Source organism: Anolis carolinensis, chromosome 6 (assembly GCF_035594765.1).
Source record: "Anolis carolinensis isolate JA03-04 chromosome 6, rAnoCar3.1.pri, whole genome shotgun sequence".
NCBI lineage: Eukaryota > Metazoa > Chordata > Lepidosauria > Squamata > Dactyloidae > Anolis > Anolis carolinensis.
This window is the reverse complement of record NC_085846.1, coordinates 99,278,971-99,296,310: the sequence shown is the minus strand read 5'-3', so window position 1 is coordinate 99,296,310 and position 17,340 is coordinate 99,278,971. Positions and strand designations below refer to the sequence as shown.

The 17,340-nt window shown below is 39.8% G+C and overlaps 1 protein-coding gene across 18 annotated transcripts in view; it reads right to left on the bottom strand.

Moving 5' to 3' along the window:
• Positions 1–17,340, bottom strand: part of kiaa1217 (KIAA1217 ortholog) — a 387,178-nt gene that overhangs the window by 79,253 nt on the left and 290,585 nt on the right. For 16 of the 18 annotated variants that reach the window (XM_016994285.2, XM_016994286.2, XM_062983745.1 and 13 more), the window contains 2 exons: positions 10,209–10,407; positions 4,243–4,336 (listed from right to left, as the gene is read on the bottom strand). In XM_016994285.2, coding sequence (XP_016849774.2) covers positions 4,243–4,336; positions 10,209–10,407 — 293 coding nt within the window. Of the gene's footprint in view, positions 1–1,753; positions 1,880–4,242; positions 4,337–4,962; positions 5,128–10,208; positions 10,408–17,340 lie in introns of those variants that run through there. The other 2 variants (XM_008112422.3, XM_008112421.3) reach the window with 2 other exon arrangements.

The window sequence follows — 17,340 nt, the reverse complement described above, 5'->3', positions numbered from 1 at the left end:
AATATATCTATTAACCATGCCTCAATGTTATTGTTTTTGAAAAACACCTGGTAGTCAAATAACTAGGAGTAGAGAGGTTCAGATATGCAAACCAGTAAGATAAGGCTTGGCCTGGCCCAAAAGCAAGCTAAACTTGAACTTCAGACACAATGGCTTATCATTTTTGTATTATTTCCACTCCCCCTGAAAGAAGAAAGAAACAAAGTAGGCAATAAGGAAGTAGAAAGAACAAATATTTTATATATCTCTTTGCTTGTTTAAATAGCATGGCTAATAAAACTTCGTACAGAAAGGACTGCCTACTTACACTGAAGTGATTAGGCCAAGCTATTTGAAAAATAGAGTACAGAAAGTTGAGCAGCACTCTCAGTAAAAGGAACTAAACTAAGAAAAGGTAAAGGTTTCCCCCTGACATTAAGTCTAGTCATGTCCGACTCTGGGGGTTGGTGCTCATCTCCATTTCTAAGCCGAAGAGCCAGCATTGTCATGTGGCCGGCATGACTGCATAGAGTGCCGTTACCTTTCTGCTGGAGCAGTACCTATTGATCTACTCACATTGTGCATGTTTTCGAACTGCTAGGTTGCCAGAAGCTGGGGCTAACGGCGGGAGCTCACCTTGCTGCCCAGATTCAAACAGCCATTATTTCAATCAGCATGTTCAGCAGCTCAGTGGTTTATGCCGCTGCACCACAGAGGAGAAGAAAAAGATAAGCAGGAAAGAGGCACATATGCCTAAAGACTTAAATCTCTGTGTCTACAATCATTGGCTCTGGAAAGAAGATGTCCTTCCCAGAGTATGGGGAACGGTCTCTGAAGTCACCATCTTTCTGAGAGTTGTAGAGAATTCTGGGAGTGGTAGTCCAAAATTATCCCAAGCTCTGTTCCCCCCCCCCCCCCCAAGACCAATTCTTTATACTTCAACAGAGTCTGCCAATACTTCTGTGTAACAGTTTTGCATCTGTTAAAGCAATTAAAGTTGGTATTCTCAAAGGCCAAGAAACGTTTTCCCCTTAAACTTCCTTACATTTTGATGCACTGGAAATTAAACAAACAAAAGCCCAACCGTGATCACAACAACTGGCCTGTAGCTCAAAAAGGGAACAAGAAGCCAAATGGGATGTTTCAGAGGAAACCTTCCAGGCTAAAAAACTGTTCCTGACAATAGAATTGGCTCTGTCCACAGCATATGACCCCACCTTACAAAAATGCACCAGGTTCGTTTGACACATGGTATTAGCTAACATTTTTTTTTCCTTTTAAAACAAACTGGAAGCCTGTTAACTATATTTGATGGCAGAAAAAAGAACCTGGCCGGGTTATTAAATACTCTCCTTGGAATAAATCTCCTTTTGTGCATACACTGTTGTCAGAGCATGGAAAAGTCTTTTTTTGGACTATGTCTCGCAGAAAACCCCAACCATGCTGGCTAGAGGATTCTGGGAGGCACAGTCCAAAAAAGTATCTTCCTACGCTCTGACAAAATGCAGACATGAAAACATTGCAAGTTTGTTCCATCACAAGTACAGTCCAAGGACAGGGAATAAATAGCAATGCCCACGCACCCACATCCATCTTGCCTCTCCCTGTCCTGCTACCGTCTTCCTTGCTGAGCTTTGCAGTCACCTCCCTTCCTCGCTCAGCTCTCAGCTTGCTTTCTATGAGTTAACAAAAGCCAAGGCAAACGGGCACGAGAGCTTCCGCACAAGTTCGCCATCCGTCCGTCTTTCTTCGCGAACTCTTTGAAAATACTTACCTGACAGAGCTGCTGCTTGAACGTGAACGACAGCCCAGCCATCTCCCCAACGGCTGCCCAAGTTTAACTCTGCTTAGCTTGTGAAAGCTAATAAGATCACAGCTCCTCCGAATGAGCTGGCTGCCGATCAGGAAATGAAATTTCTTGGCAGAGGTGCAATTTTAACATGCCACCTGCAGTGTGACATACCTCCACAGAGTCACCAGAGAGCCCGGCACAAGTAGAGAGAAACCGTTTCATGAAAACCAACAGCTCACCGCCATATATATACATATATATATATGCGCCCCTGCTATGTTAATAACTTTGGCAATGCTTTAACACACACAAGCTCAAAATGGAAAACATTGCAGTATGCACTCGAAACAGATGCACAGTTATAAGCCTGTATTTTTACAGGTGTTTTCTACAGTATTTGAATCCACTTCTAAGTCCTAAATGACCTCCTTAAAAATACCCAAGAAGCCCACTTGCTGGTCATGCTTTCATGGGCTTGGTACAGCGTATGCATTTTATCCAAAGATGCACACACAGAGACATATACATATTATATTAAAAAATATTTTCACTGCTCAAGAACCTATGTATCTATGAAGTTTTATGAGCAAAAAGCATTTTAAAATCATGTTTTGTACCATCAGCTATTTATTGTCACTTCAGAAATCTGACAAGTAGGAAGGCAACTTTAAATAACTGTCTCGCTACTATAAAACTTAATTCAATGTGCCTCTTCTTAGTGCTGAAGAAAAGATAGTAAAGTGATTTGGGGGAAAGTTTCAGGAAACTTGAGAACATACTGCAAGTCACTTCTGGTGTGAGAGAATTGGCTGTCTAAAAGGAAGTTGCCCAGAGGACGCCCGGATGTGTTAGCTGGGAGGCTTCGCTCATGTCCCCACAAGCTAGAGCTGCCAGATGGGAGCTCACCCCATCTTGCGGATTCGAACCAACAACCTTCAGGTCAACAACACAACCTTCAGTTCAGCAGTTCAGCCGGCACAAGGGTTTAACCCACTGCGTCACCGCAATTCATGCAGTCACATGGGGGGGGGGGGGGGAGACAATACCATAATTGCTGGCCACACATCTTTTATAGTTGGCCCTTGACATTTGCAGGTTTAACTTTTGCGGATTTTATTATTTGTGAATTTGATTAATACGATCTCTCTAGGAACCTAGTTGAGGTCCCTCAACACATCTGTATGGCCAATTTTCAGCTGAAATTGGCCACAGGATCACAATGGCGGATCTAGAGATTTCTAGGTAAGTATTCTCTCAGGTCAAAAGTAAGCATTTCAAAATTCATGATTTTTCACTTTTGTGGCATCCTGAACCCCTAGCTCCAGAGAATGTGGAGGGTTGATTATATTAATCTTGTTGGTTCTGCTGACTTCCACTTGCTGTAGGAAGTGGACAATTTGTTCTATGCATGGAAGCTCCTTGCACCATTTAGGACCCTTCACAAGTAATACTGTAAATCTCACTGAGCTTGTGCCTACAGAGCAAACTCTCTGTGAAAGCCTTTTCAGCTTCCAATGCTTGCAAGGCAAGTGGAGACAAAACAAAGGTGTGACAAATGGGGTGGAGTCAGCAAGGAGGAATGTTCAAACCTTGAAACTAGACTGTATCTACAGCGATGTTTTGAAAGTTGGAGAATCAGAACTATGACGTGTTTGGTCAATAGATTGCCACAGATTTTTCTTTATGATTTATTAATACAAAGCTATGCCTTCACTTAACTCTCCTTGTTGAATCCATATGATAGTAAAGATGACTAGTCTAGATGACTAGATATGAAACAACTAGTCGTGTTGTTTCATATCCCCAGACACCCACATCCATACTCTCAAAAGACAACAAGGAAACAGTAAGATTCAAATCTATAATCCCATCAATCCCTGAACTGTGGTTAAAGACTTGGGGGCATTTCTACCTGTCTCTGCTCCATTTTAGAATGTGATTCCATGAACATGCTCCATATCTGCGGCAATTACAACCCTGGTTAACAGTAACAAAGGTATTATTTTAATCCAAAGAATTTAGAAATATGCTTTTGAACGGCTTTGAGGTCTCAGTTTAAGAGAGAATCTTAGGAGCACAAAGAACTATGGAAAGTTTAATGCTCTCAGGTTTTTAAAAAATCCAAGAGAAAGCAGTGGGCAATAAACAATACTAATCCATGGTCCATTCTCGATATGCTATGTTTAAATTAAGCAAACATCAACACTGTGTTTGCAATAGCTAGAAAGGTCTCACTTGACTCCTTTTTCAAGCATTACTTAATTTCTTAGATATCACACTCTTGTTTCCATTTTCTCTGAAATGCAATTCAGATTTAACAACAGAATTTTTTTGACAAAATAATCAAGACGTAAACGAGAAGCACAGGTAACACCCCACTTTGGGCACATGCTTTTTTTCTTTGGCAACACATCCAGGTTTCCCCATCCAAAGGAAAACAACAATGAGCATGAGCCATGCTCTACACTTACCCTTATGTCTCCATTTACAGCCCTGGGCATGTGATTAAATGCGTGTGCGGGATCTTTGTTGTAAACTTTAAGGAAAGATCGGTCTTGAATATTCCTAGAGTATCACAAAGACACAAAACAGTAAATTAACACACAGCTTAATTTGAACCCCTTTGCTTTGTGTACTCTTAAAATACTGGTTATCTGTTGTTTTTCAAGAGACAAAGGTAAACATGCTACCTGTTACTTATCCTTTGAGAGGTATTATCCACTCCCATGCAAATTTTCATTAAAAGTGCTGGGCGTGGAACGAACTGTATGGAAGCAGAATACCTTTCACATTTACATCACTTTCAACAGAGCCTACTTGTTATTTACCAATTAAGAAACAAAGATGCAATATATAAGAACAAAAGTAAGTTCCTTAAGAGGAAAATATTTGTCCAAATATTAAGACCTCATTCCCATACTTTATTCACAGGTAATATATAAATTTCACTGATTTCACCAAGTTTTACTTCTGTGTAAAGATTCCTAAAATGCAGCTGCAGCTCACTTTAAAGAACTGATCTGCATCTATTTGGACGCAAAAGGGATGAAAGACAATGTAGAAAAAGCTTCCTACTTTGGAAAAAAACTAGCCTGAACAAAGTTGGAAGACAAATTTACAATTCACAAAGCCAATCCACCAGTACAACTATTTTAAAAGCCAGTTGGTTTTCATTTAGCTGTGAAACCTACCTTACAAACAGTTTACAGATCTGGAGCAAAACCTCCACCAGCAACAATTGGCCGCAAAAACGGCAAATCTAACTACACTTATGTCCTCTTAAAACTGCGATGCCTTTCATTTAACACCAGCGATCTCCGGAGAATTTTCACAAAAGACTGAATTCTTTTGCTCCAGGTGCAGCTACAAGTTTAGTGGGCTGATCTTAATCACCAGGATTATGGTTTGAAGGAGGAGGGAGAACACATGGTGAAAGATTTTTGGACAGGTCTTGCTTCTTTTAAAGTCACACTGTAGTTGGCAATTGCCTTGAATCTGTTACTAGTTAGGGCTTGTATCACTGTTATTGACTTCAAGCAGTCTTGTAGGGGAAGGGGGGCAGATAATTGGAGAGGCAGATCACCCACAGCTGTTAAGAAACATGGGGTTAATTGGGCATTCGGCATTAATGAAAGTATCATATGTACTCATGGATATGTTGACCTCATATATAAGTCAAGGGCAAATTTTGGGGCCAAAATTATAGATTTTGATATGACCCATGAATAACTTGGTGTCCGTTCCCAAAGAAAGTGGAAAATTGTGATGCCTTCTTAGAGGGCCAACTGTCCCTGGCCACCAACATTTTCTTGTCTAAGCATCCAAAAAGTCCAGAAGCAATGGCACAGTACAGTAGAGTTTCACTTATCCAAGGTTCTGTATTATCCAAGGCAGTCTGCCTTTTAGTAGTCATTGTTTTTGTAGTAAATGTTGCAATGTTTTGGTGCTAAATTCGTAAATACAGTAATTACTACATAACATTACTGTGTATTGAACTGTTTTTTCTGCCCATTTCTTGTAAAACATGATGTTTTGGTGCTTATTTGTACAATCATAATGTAATCTTATGTTTAATAGGCTTTTTTCTTAACCCCTCCTTATTATCCAAGATTTTCGCTTATCCAATGTTCTGCTGGCCCGTTTATCTTGGATAAGTGTACTGTACTTCTTTTAGGTTCTCCCAAGATAAACTAAACCATCACCTTATGCAACTTTATTACAAGATTAATTCTCATCACAAAAAGGGAACAAAGTATAGTAATAGATATATAGTCGTGAATAAGTCGACCCAGATTTTTGGGGCTGATTTTTTTAGTCATATTTGTAGATTTATACATGTGCAGTGGTACCTTAAAGGCACCAGATCCTTATTGATTTTGGAAGATAAGCAGGGTCAGACCTGATTCGTACTTGGATTGGAGAACACCAATGAATTCCAGAGGCTATATTTCAGAGTAAGGAGCTGGCAAAACCACTTCTGAGTATTTATTGTCTAAGAAAGTTCTATAAAATTCATTGGATTAGCAAGTGAGTTGACAGTACACATGTATACACACATTTAAAATATTGAAGGGTAACCGCTAAAAACAACAACAAAAAACACCCTCCTATTTATGGGCAGGAGGCACAGTGGGTTAAACCCTTGGGCCGGCAGAACTGATGACTTGAAGGTTGGGTTGCTGACTTGAAGGTTGGCGGTTTGAATCCAACCCGGGGAGAGTGCAAATGAGCTCCCTCTATCAGCTCCAGCTCCATGTGGAGACATGAGAGAAGCCTCCCACAAGGATGGTAAAAACATCAAAACATCCGGGCATCCCCTGGGCTACGTCCTTGCAGATGGCCAATTCTCTCACATCAGAAGCAACCTGCAGTTTCTAAAGTCGCTCTTATCATAGAATCATAGAATAGTAGAATTGGAAGAGACCTCATGGGCCATCCAGTCCAACCCCCTGCCAAGAAGCAGGAAATCGCATTCAAAGCACCCCGACAGATGGCCATCCAGCCTCTGCTTAAAAGCCTCCAAAGAAGGAGCCTCCACCACAGTCCGGGGGAGAGAGTTCCACTGCCGAACAGCCCTCACAGTGGGAAGTTCTTCCTGATGTTCAGGTGGAATCTCCTTTCCTGTAGTTTGAAGCCATTGTTCCGTGTCCTAGTCTGCAGGGCAGCAGAAAACAAGCTTGCTTCCTCCTCCCTATGACTTCCCCTCACATATTTGTACATGGCTATCATGTCTCCTCTCAGCCTTCTCTTCTGCAGGCTAAACATGCCCAGCTCTTTAAGCCGCTCCTCATAGGGCTTGTTCTCCAGACCCTTAATCATTTTAGTCGCCCTCCTCTGGACGCTTTCCAGCTTGTCAACATCTCCCTTCAACTGTGGTGCCCAAAATTGGACACAGTATTCCAGGTGTGGTCTGACCAAGGCAGAATAGAGGGGGAGCATGACTTCCCTGGATCTAGACGCTATACCCCTATTAATGCAGGCCAGAATCCTGCTGGCTTTTTTAGCTGCCGCATCACATTGTTGGCTCATGTTTTCTTGACACGAAAAAAATTACGGGCAATGTAATCTTGTTGAAACTCAAACTCTAAAGAAAGCCCACATATTCATGAATTTACTAGAACTTTGTGCTATGATAATATCATGTATCCCTGCCTCTTCACACTTTCCAAGGCTGAATTTACACATGTGAAAGAATAAAGAGACAGTGCTATTTGGGGCTGTAAGTAGCAATGATCTTCTGTGAGGAACTGGTCCCCACAAACAGAGAACCAGGCAGAAGCATTTAACCGTATTGCTTTCCTTTCTATGTTTGTTTTTTTTTCTCCTGTGTACGTGCAAAATCTACATATACTTCTATATATTTAGAATAAGACTGCAAAATGTGGTAAACAATATTAATTTTTTTTTCTCCTGCTGCATTCTACCTCTTATAATTCAATAGAGTCTTAGGATGTAAAATACCTTATTTTCTCCCAAGAAGATGCCCAAAGGCTTGCCTTTTGGGACATACATTTTGATTGTACTTTGCAATCCTCATTAGTGGCCCTTATATAGATCCCTATTATAATCTGATCACAATAGATACAATTCTATCAATTAATACAAGTCTTAAAACAATTAAAATACTCACATTTAAAAAAATTGAAATATATAAAAGGTTTAACTAACAAAGCACACACAGCAATAATTTCAGAAAGGGAAGGAAGAAGAAAGTACTGAAATACATTTTAAAAATCCTAGCTGACCAGATCAAAGATAAGTTTAATAATGTATGCAAACCTATGTGCTTTATTTGCCCTGGAATAGAGTCAAACGTCCATCAGGTATTTTAATTAATTGATTTGTTCATTTATTTGATTTCTATCCTAACTTCCCACCACAAAACAGGACCCAGGGCAGCTTACAATTCAATTAAATATGTTATGCTTGGATTCACTGAACGTTTTAATCCAATTTTTTAAAATTTCAGTTTTCAGATATGATCGGAGAATCTAAGTAGGTAGTTATCTTTATTTTCACTTTGTATTTAATTGCATTTTTGAAATTTAATTTGAAAACCACACCAACAGAAGAAAATTCAGCATCCAGCTAAAAAGCAGCAAATGAAGTCAATTGCAAGAGTTCTGCCAGTATAAAATGATTTTGTGTTTGATGGCAGAGAGACAATGAGGAAACCTGCCTATTCTTTCCCACTGCAGGGAGTTATCACCACTATTTACAAACAAGGAGATTTCTTCTGTAATTTGAACTAATCACAGCTACCTATTGAAGTTCTACTCAAATGAAATTTAAGAGTTTCATTTGACAAAATACTGATACAAAGATAGCAGCTCATATTGATGTTCCCTAGAACCTTCATAATTTTTAAAAAGCGTGGGAAAAATGTCAACTATAGGGTCACAAGTACTCCCTAGGGCAGTGGTTCTCAACCTGTGGGTCCTCAGGTGTTTTGGCCTACAATTCCCAGAAATGCCAGCCAGTTTACCAGCTATTAGGATTTGTGGGAGTTGAAGGCCAAAACATCTGGGGACCCACAGGTTGAGAACCACTGCCCTATGGTCATTTTCGTGGTTTCCAGATTCCTCCCTCCAAGACGGGAGTTTTTTTCATCATCACCATCACCATCACCACCATCATAAAGTGCTTTGCCCCCAATTGTCCTTTATGGAATCTGGAATTATTTGTGCACTAAGGTAAACCTCCAATTGCAAAATAAGAAATGCAGTCTAGGCATGAAAAGAAAAGGGGCAAGGAAAATTACAGTTGGGATGGGAACACATCAAACATAAAGAGTTCTTGGGTAGACAGACAATATCCAATGACTCATTCCCTGGAATGCTAGAAATTTGAGGACTGAAAGGAAATTTAATTTGGGGCAGAATTCTTGTTTGGGGAGACGATACCCTCATTTTGACTTCCACATAGTTAATCTCTTATCCATCCATTCATCTATCTATATCTAATGGAAACAAGTTGAACACGAGCTAACAGTGTGATGCAGCAGCTAAAAAAGCCAATGGGATTTTTGACTGTATCAAAAGGAGTATAATGTCTAGATCAGTGGTTCTCAATCTGGGGTCCCCAGATGTTTTGGCCTTCAATTCCCAGAAATCCTAACAGCTGGTAAACTGGCTGGCATTTCTGGGAATTGTAGGCCAAAACACCTGAGGACCCACAGGTTGAGAAACACTGGTCTAGATCAAGGGAAGTAATGGTGTCTCTCTATTCTGTTCTGGTTAGCTCTCACCTGGAATACTGTGTCCAATTCTGGGCACCACAATTCAAGAGGGATATTGACAAGCTGGAAGGTGTACAGAGGAAGGTGACTAAAGTGATCAAAGGTCTGGAGGCCATGCCCTATGAAGAGTGTCTTAAAGAACTGGGCATGTTTAGCCTGCAGAAGAGAAGGCTGAGAGGAGACATGATAGGCATATATAAATATGTTAAAGGGTGTCATAAGAAAGAGGGAACCGACTTGTTTTCTGCTGCCCTGCAGACTAGGACTTGGAACAATGGGTTCAAATTACAGGAAAGTAGAATCCACCTGAACATTAGGAAGAACTTCCTGACCATGAAAGCTGTAACAGTGGAACTCTTCCTTGGACTATGGTGGAAGCTCCTTCCTTGGAGGCTTTTAAACAGAGGCTGGATGACCATCTGTCAGAGATACTTAGACTGTGCTGGTCCTGAATTGCAGAAGGTTGGTCTGAATGGCTTGTGCAATCTCTTCCAAAATCTATGCTTCTATAGTCCATCCATCCATCCATCCAAGGGCATGCACAGGAAAGATGGAGTCTAGATTATAGCTCCTACTGGCCTGCACCATTCTTGCACCAGATGGTAACCATTGACAGAAAGAAGTCCTCCCTCCTTCTATATGTTTGGTGTAATCTAAGGGCATTGAAAAAACTTAATAAAAGGCATATATTTTACCTACCTTACATCACTTAATTCGTAATAGATATTCCTGCTTTCATCCTTGATGTATATCGCCACACTGGGGGATTCCAGTATTTTCATTGACAGCTGCTGGGGGAAGGCACTTACAAAGAGGGCACGGATAGTGTCTGTGCTTGTGATCTCATTGGGCATCCTTAGCTGTTTAGTTTCATCTCCGTATTGAAGATATAAAGCTCCTGTGGGCAAAAGACAAATGCCTTGGTTAAAATGATCAAACATGGACTTCAGACTCTACAACAGACAAGAACTAAAGAGGTTGTTTATACAAAAAGCTAGAACACATCTACTTCTTTTCCAATATTGAACTAGTAAGGATGGATGGGTGGATATATATCTCCTATATATACCGTACATACATATATGGGAGATATATGTATAAAGGGAGAGGAAGAGAGCGAGAAGAGAGAGGAGTATATATTCTTTCTCATTCAATATTGGAAAAGGAGTATAATTCCCTATGGCTATTGATTATATGTTCCTAAGACATACAGACACTGTCAGAAAGATGTTTATTTGGTTTGTTCTCCAGTTAGGCTGCCTCCAGCATTGCTTTAGAAAGGTTACTTTTACCAAATGTTCAGCCTTAGGAATGAACGTGAAATTTGCATTTGTTGAGATTCTAAAGAAATATATCCATTTCATACTCCGTGAAACTGTTATCAAATGTGCATACATGTTTCTTAAGTTTCCCGTTACCAGAAGGAAAATATAAGGATCAGAGTCTTCTTGTTTTTCTTTTTTTCCATATATATGCAACAAAATCATATGCACAACTAAAACTGCATGAAATTGGAAAATGTGTACAAACATGCTTCAGTCAATGGAGGAAATGTGTACTTTAAGAATAACACATACAAATGCGAAGATTATGGAAAATTACATTATCAAAATATTTCCATTTGAGAAGAGGGAAACAAGTATTGCGACTCAATACTAAACTTTGATGGGAAAAGCGTCTCATGGGCAAGTGAACAAAACAAGAGCTACCTGATTTTGATATCCTTACTCAATAGAATCATAGAGTTGGAAGAGACCAAAAGGGCTGTGGGAGAACACACAATCAAAGCATTCCCAACAGATGGCCATCCAGCTTCTCTTAAAAAACTCAAGAGGAGGAAACTCCACTATACTCAGAGGCACCATATTCCACTGTCAGGAGGTCTTTCCTAATGTTGAGGTGGAATTTTTTTTCTTGAGATCTGAATCTATTGCTCTGTGTCCTTGTCTAGAGCAGTGGTTTTCAACCTGTGGGTCCCCAGATGTTTTGGCCTTTAACTCCCAGAAATCCTAACAACTGGTAAACTGGGAGTTTCTGGGAGTTGTAGGCCAAAACACTTGGTGACCCACAGGCTGAGAACCACTGTTCTCGAGCCTTTGACTCAAGAGCCTTTGACTCAGTCACTTAGAGTCTCCCTTAAGAGAGAAAAAAGGATATAGTAAAGGTAAAGGTTTCCCCCTGACATGAAGCCTAGTCATATCTGACTCTGGAGGTTGGTGCTCATCTCCATTTCTAAGCCAAAGAGCCACCATTGTCCGCAGACACCTCCAAGGCCATGTGGCCGGCATGACTGCATGGAGCGCTGTTATCTTCCCGCTGGAGCAGTACCCACTGATCTACTCACACTTGCATGTTTTCAAACTGCTAGGTTGGCAGAAACTGGGGCTAAGAGCGGGAGCTCACACCACTCCCTGGATTCAAACTGCTGACCTTTTGGTCAGCAAGTTCAGCAGCTCAACGGTGTAATTCGCTGTGCCACCGGGGGCTTCTAAACAGGATATGAATAAATATAATAAATAATATAATTTGAGCAGGTCTCTAGAGCCTTTGGCAGCATGGTGTAGTGGTTTGAGCATTGGATTATGACTATGGAGGCCAGGATTGAGATCCCTGCTTGGCCATGGACACTTCTTAAGTGGTCTTGGGTAAGTCACACTCTCTCAACCTCAAAGGAAGGGACAGGTAAACTACATTTGAACAAATCCTGCCAAAAAAATTCTGTGGAACATTGCCCTTACGGTTGCCACAAATCAGTAAAATGGCTTTTAAAATTTCATCAGTCAGAAATGTCTGTGACCTCTCTACCAATGCACATTTCCACCCCTTCCTCCAATAATGCGTAATTATAAAGCAAACCAAAGGCTTTTCATTAGCATTCACCCCCCCCCCCCTCCTGAAAAGACAATGTATTAACCAGAGAAAGGATAGATTTGGGAAAATAGTGTCATCGTATGCTTCCCAACCAGACATTTCCAGGGAGTTCCTCCAAGGGTTATATCAAATAAGACAGAGCAAGACATTGTTAGTACAGATAAATATTTAGATATACAAAGACAGAGCAACTATCTTTTATCGGGGAATGAATTCTTCAGGGACAAGCAGAGACCTTACAATAATTAAAACTTCCTGCAGTACAGGATAAATTCCTCAGCATAGAGTCTTTATTATTGCCATCCTCAGCACAAGCTTTTCCAGCTCTGCAAGGCATACTTTCAGAGCTTGTGTTGAGGTCACCTTCATGAACTTTGTGGTATTTCTAGCCCGGGGCCTTATGCATTAACTTTCCATTAGTTGCTCTCACCTAATTATACCTATCCTTCATACTTAGAAAAGGTCTTTAATATTTGTGTCTTCATGTAATCTGCTAGTGAGATCTGTTACATAAAATACAGGCAATAGCCAAGCCATAATTGCTGGAGCAAAATTCTTGGGGTTTTTTGTCACTGTTGTTGTGGAGCAACAAAAATGGTTTTGCAGTGGACTTCTCTTGCCTTGGATGATGAAGCTAAACACCAGAATTAAAGTGCAGGAAAATGAGTGGAGCAAATGCTGTGGAAAGCCCAAAGATAAGAGAGAAACAATGTGATGTTATATATGCTTACTCAAAAGAATGCCGCACTCCTGTGCTATTAAGATTTTCCCCAAGTTTAGGCTTGGGATCGCAATTCAAGATTTTGAAGTTATTTATTGGAATTCTCTGTTGCATCTCACACACAGGGAGTCCAGGGATATGATACTTCTAGGGGTTTGGAAAGGCATGGCCTTTTGGAAAACCAGAATTTCCATAACCTTTTGGAGAAAAATTGTATTCACAAGCATTTGAAAATCATAACCTTTTGTAAAAATATGTATGATCTTCTAGAGAAGAGCCAAAAAACGTGTTTGGGTAAAATCTTCTATTTAGTGGTATATACCCACATGTACTTATGCAAGGCAATTTGGCTTTTCAGTTGTTAGACTGATAACCTAGTTGTCTCTGATCTGTTAAGAACAGAGATTATGCCAATGCACAAAAATATAGCAGTTCTTCAGAAGTGTTTCTTTTCAGTGCTCAAGAAACATCTACTCTCTCATAAAATATGTTGTTTCTATATCATGCTCTCAAGAGACATAAACTTCCTTAAAAGTAACATATCCGGTTTACTCACAACCTTCATGTATTCAGCATATATGCACATAATTTATCAGTTCAGTTTCAGACAAGATTTGAAATGTTTTCTCTGTGCAGATAACACAGGACATCTTTCTTACAATCAAGAGCAACATGAGCTTGCTCTTAACAGTCCATAGTCTACATGGCGACTCTTTCTTCTTCTGTGCTCGAATGGAGTCTCTGCTCCAAGCAGTCTAATGACTAAAGCATTTCTTTGTTCTTTGTTCTGAGCTCAGAGTAGTCCCAGATCTGATCATGTGGTCTGCAGCCCCTCCCACAACCTCAAGAAACAGAATAAAGGGAAAGCTGCATACCAAAGCATACATATACAATACAGTAAGCAAATAGGATCATATACAAACAAATTACTATTGGAGACTTGATGAAAGTTGCTATTTCCAATATAGGGCACCTCATTGCTATAATACAGACTTAAGTATCTTGGAGAACTTGTCTATCCAAACTCCTTGGCACCAGAAACCAAGGACTAGCCTCTGTAACAGAGCCTTGTTACAACTGTGTCAAAGCATAACTGTAGCCCAGTAATTCCAAAATGCTGGTCTTCCAGATGTTTTGGATTTCAACTCCCAGAATCTCTGACCATTGGCCAAAGAGTCTGAGTCTGCTGGGAACTGAAGGCCAGAACACTCAAAGGACAAGAGTTTGGGAATCACTTTTCTAGCACAAGGAAATCCAAGAATTCAGAAATCAATCAATACATTGCAAAGTAAGAAGACATCAATAAACATCCAGGACTGGTTTGGAGAAGGGAAGATACTTATAAAGCTGGCCTACAGCAGAAGGTGAACCAGTAACTATGTGTCACACATTTTAATATGGAAAACACAGGCCCTATATACACTGACCATTTAGAATTATAGAATAATAGAGTTGAAAGAAACCACATGGGCTATCTAGTTCAACCATGTCCCATGCATGAAAAGCACAATCAAAGCACCCCTGACAGATGGTTATCCAGTCTCTGTTTAAAAGTGTTCACAGAAGGAGCTTCCGCCACACTCATATGAAGTTTAAAACTGGGAATTGCAACCCAACAGCACATGTGGCTCTGAGGTTGGGGAAAAAGAACAGAAGTTGTAGTCCAATATCATGGGGCCATATAAAATGACATAACAGGCCGGATTTGGTCCACATTTCTTCAGTTTGACACCTGTGCTCAAGACCCATTGTACACAATGACAGAATAAAATTATGTCCCTTAAATAAAATGGCAAAATCAAGGATCACTTATTGGCTGTGTGGGATATTTTCAAGCTTTGGATGGATGAGCCCATGGATACAGAATCGATGGATACAGAGGGCCAGCTGAACATGGTAGACATTACAATGAAAATATTGAAGTTGTATTCATTCTCATTTTTATATGCAGAAGCTTCTGGCCTATAAAATGCAGGAAGCAGTGAAGCTATCAAATAATGTTTTTGCAGATTAAAATGGTTTGCACAATATATGTTTGCCAAGAAGGCAATGCTGAACAGTATTTTGGCTCTTTCTGCTGTTCCTTTTTTCAGGTGCATTCTCAAGATATCTGCTTACACACAAAGGAAGAGCAGATTAAAGTAAGGAACAAATGTGATTACACAGCTTTATTTGGGACGGTGTGTATTTCACACTTCCCCTGGGTGCACATTCCACAAAAACACATAAGCACAATCGACAAAGCACAAACCTTTCTTTAAAATCCTGTAGGCACCAGCATAGCTGCTGATTAAGTTGGAAGATGGAGATACCTTTGCCTTGCCAAACATTTATGCAAAGATAAGAAAGACTTCATGTTAAATTATTTTTAGTTATACAAGGAATAAAATTAGATTTATGAAAAACTAAACAAGGCAAATATGGTCACCTTTGGGCAATTTAGTTTCCCGGTAGTCCTTTGTTTCAAATCCGTAATTGAAGCTGGTTGTTGAAGATTTGCCAACCAGCTTTGAAAGCATTTAACCAGGACAGCAAATATTTGCAGGCAGCTTCTAAATGAATCAAGTTAATGGAAAGGGCTTAGGGGAAAATGGAGGAATGAACATGCCAAGTTTCACAAAGACAGGTGCAACCCCTTAAGATAAATTCAACTTCTGATAGATAACGCCACATTTAAATGACTTGAAGCTATAAAAGAACACAGCTAGTGATTTTAGGCAAAACAACCCAGTAGAAGCAATTTGTAGAATGAGAGGCTTTGGCTTGGTCTTGAAGAGTACACAACCTAATCCCTTTCCAGGTACAGAAAATAGAGAGCTTCTATTTGAAGACCTCTAATCAGAAACCCATTCTCCTCCCTTCTTTAGTTAATTGATATACTGTATGCTCTCATTACCTTTTCCTGAAGTTCATCAAAATCTAACCACCTATAAGTCTAACCCTTGACTGAGTTGTGTCTTTGGGGAAACAGAAAACAAGCTTTTTCTAAAGGTTTTCACATTTTGAAGACTGCCTTTCCATCCTCCTAATACCCAGAGATGTCTTTTTTTCCCTTCCCTCCCCTACAATATGTTTTTAATAGAGGAAGTAAGATATCAAATAATTTATAACAATCAGTATTAAAGTTGAAGTCGTTTTATATTTTCTCCTTATTTCCCTCTGAGAGAAGGCTCCCACAAGGATGGTAAAACATCAAAAACACCCGGGCGTCCCCTGGGCAATGTCCTTGCAGATGGCCAGTTCTCTAACTCAGAAGCGACTTATAGTTTTCAAGTTACTCCTGACACAAAAAAAACTGTGTAGGTGTCTGCAATTTATTTGTAACTTTCTATAGTTTTATGCTTTTTGGTCTTTATATTCCAATATGTAGTTTTACAGTATGGAAAATTCTTAATAAAAAACAACAATAAAATCCGCCCACCCTTCTTTTGTATATACAGTAGAGTCTCACTTATCCAACACTCGCTTATCCAACGTTCTGGATTATCCAATGTATTTTTGTAGTCAATGTTTTCAATACATCATGATATTTTGGTGCTAAATTCTTAAATACAGTAATTACTACATAGCATTACTGTGTATTGAACTACTTTTTCTGTCAAATGTGTTGTATGACATGATGTTTTGGTGCTTAATTTGTAAAATCATAACCTAATTTAATGTTTAATAGGCTTTTCCTTAATCTCTCCTTATTATCCAACATATTCGCTTATCCAACGTTCTGCCAGCCCGTTTACGTTGGATAAGTGAGACTCTACTGTATGTCGATTCATAGAGAATTCAGTCCATATTTCTAACAGAGTGATTCCAGAATAAACAAATTAGTTTTACTATGCATTATTTGTAGTTGTTAATAGCTATGTTTTAATAATGGTCTTAAATTCTTGGACAAGGTAATGATATTTACAAAAACTTTTAATTTGGTATATTTATAGCTATGTTTCTTTTAGCTGTTCATTGTTAGGTGCCTTGAGTCCCAGATAGGACAATGGTACAATATAAATAAATATCATCATCATCATCGTAAGATCTACAGAGACACTCACAGGAACACCTCAGCAAGCAAGAGTCCAAAAGTGGCAGGTTAAAACCCGGAACCTCAATCTATGGCTGATACTGGATGAGAAACTCCCGCCTGGGCACACAGAAGACTGGGCAATGTGGAAGGCACTGAACAGACTGTGCTCTGGCACTACGAGATGCAGAGCAATCTTAAGAAATGGGGCCACAAAGTGGAGT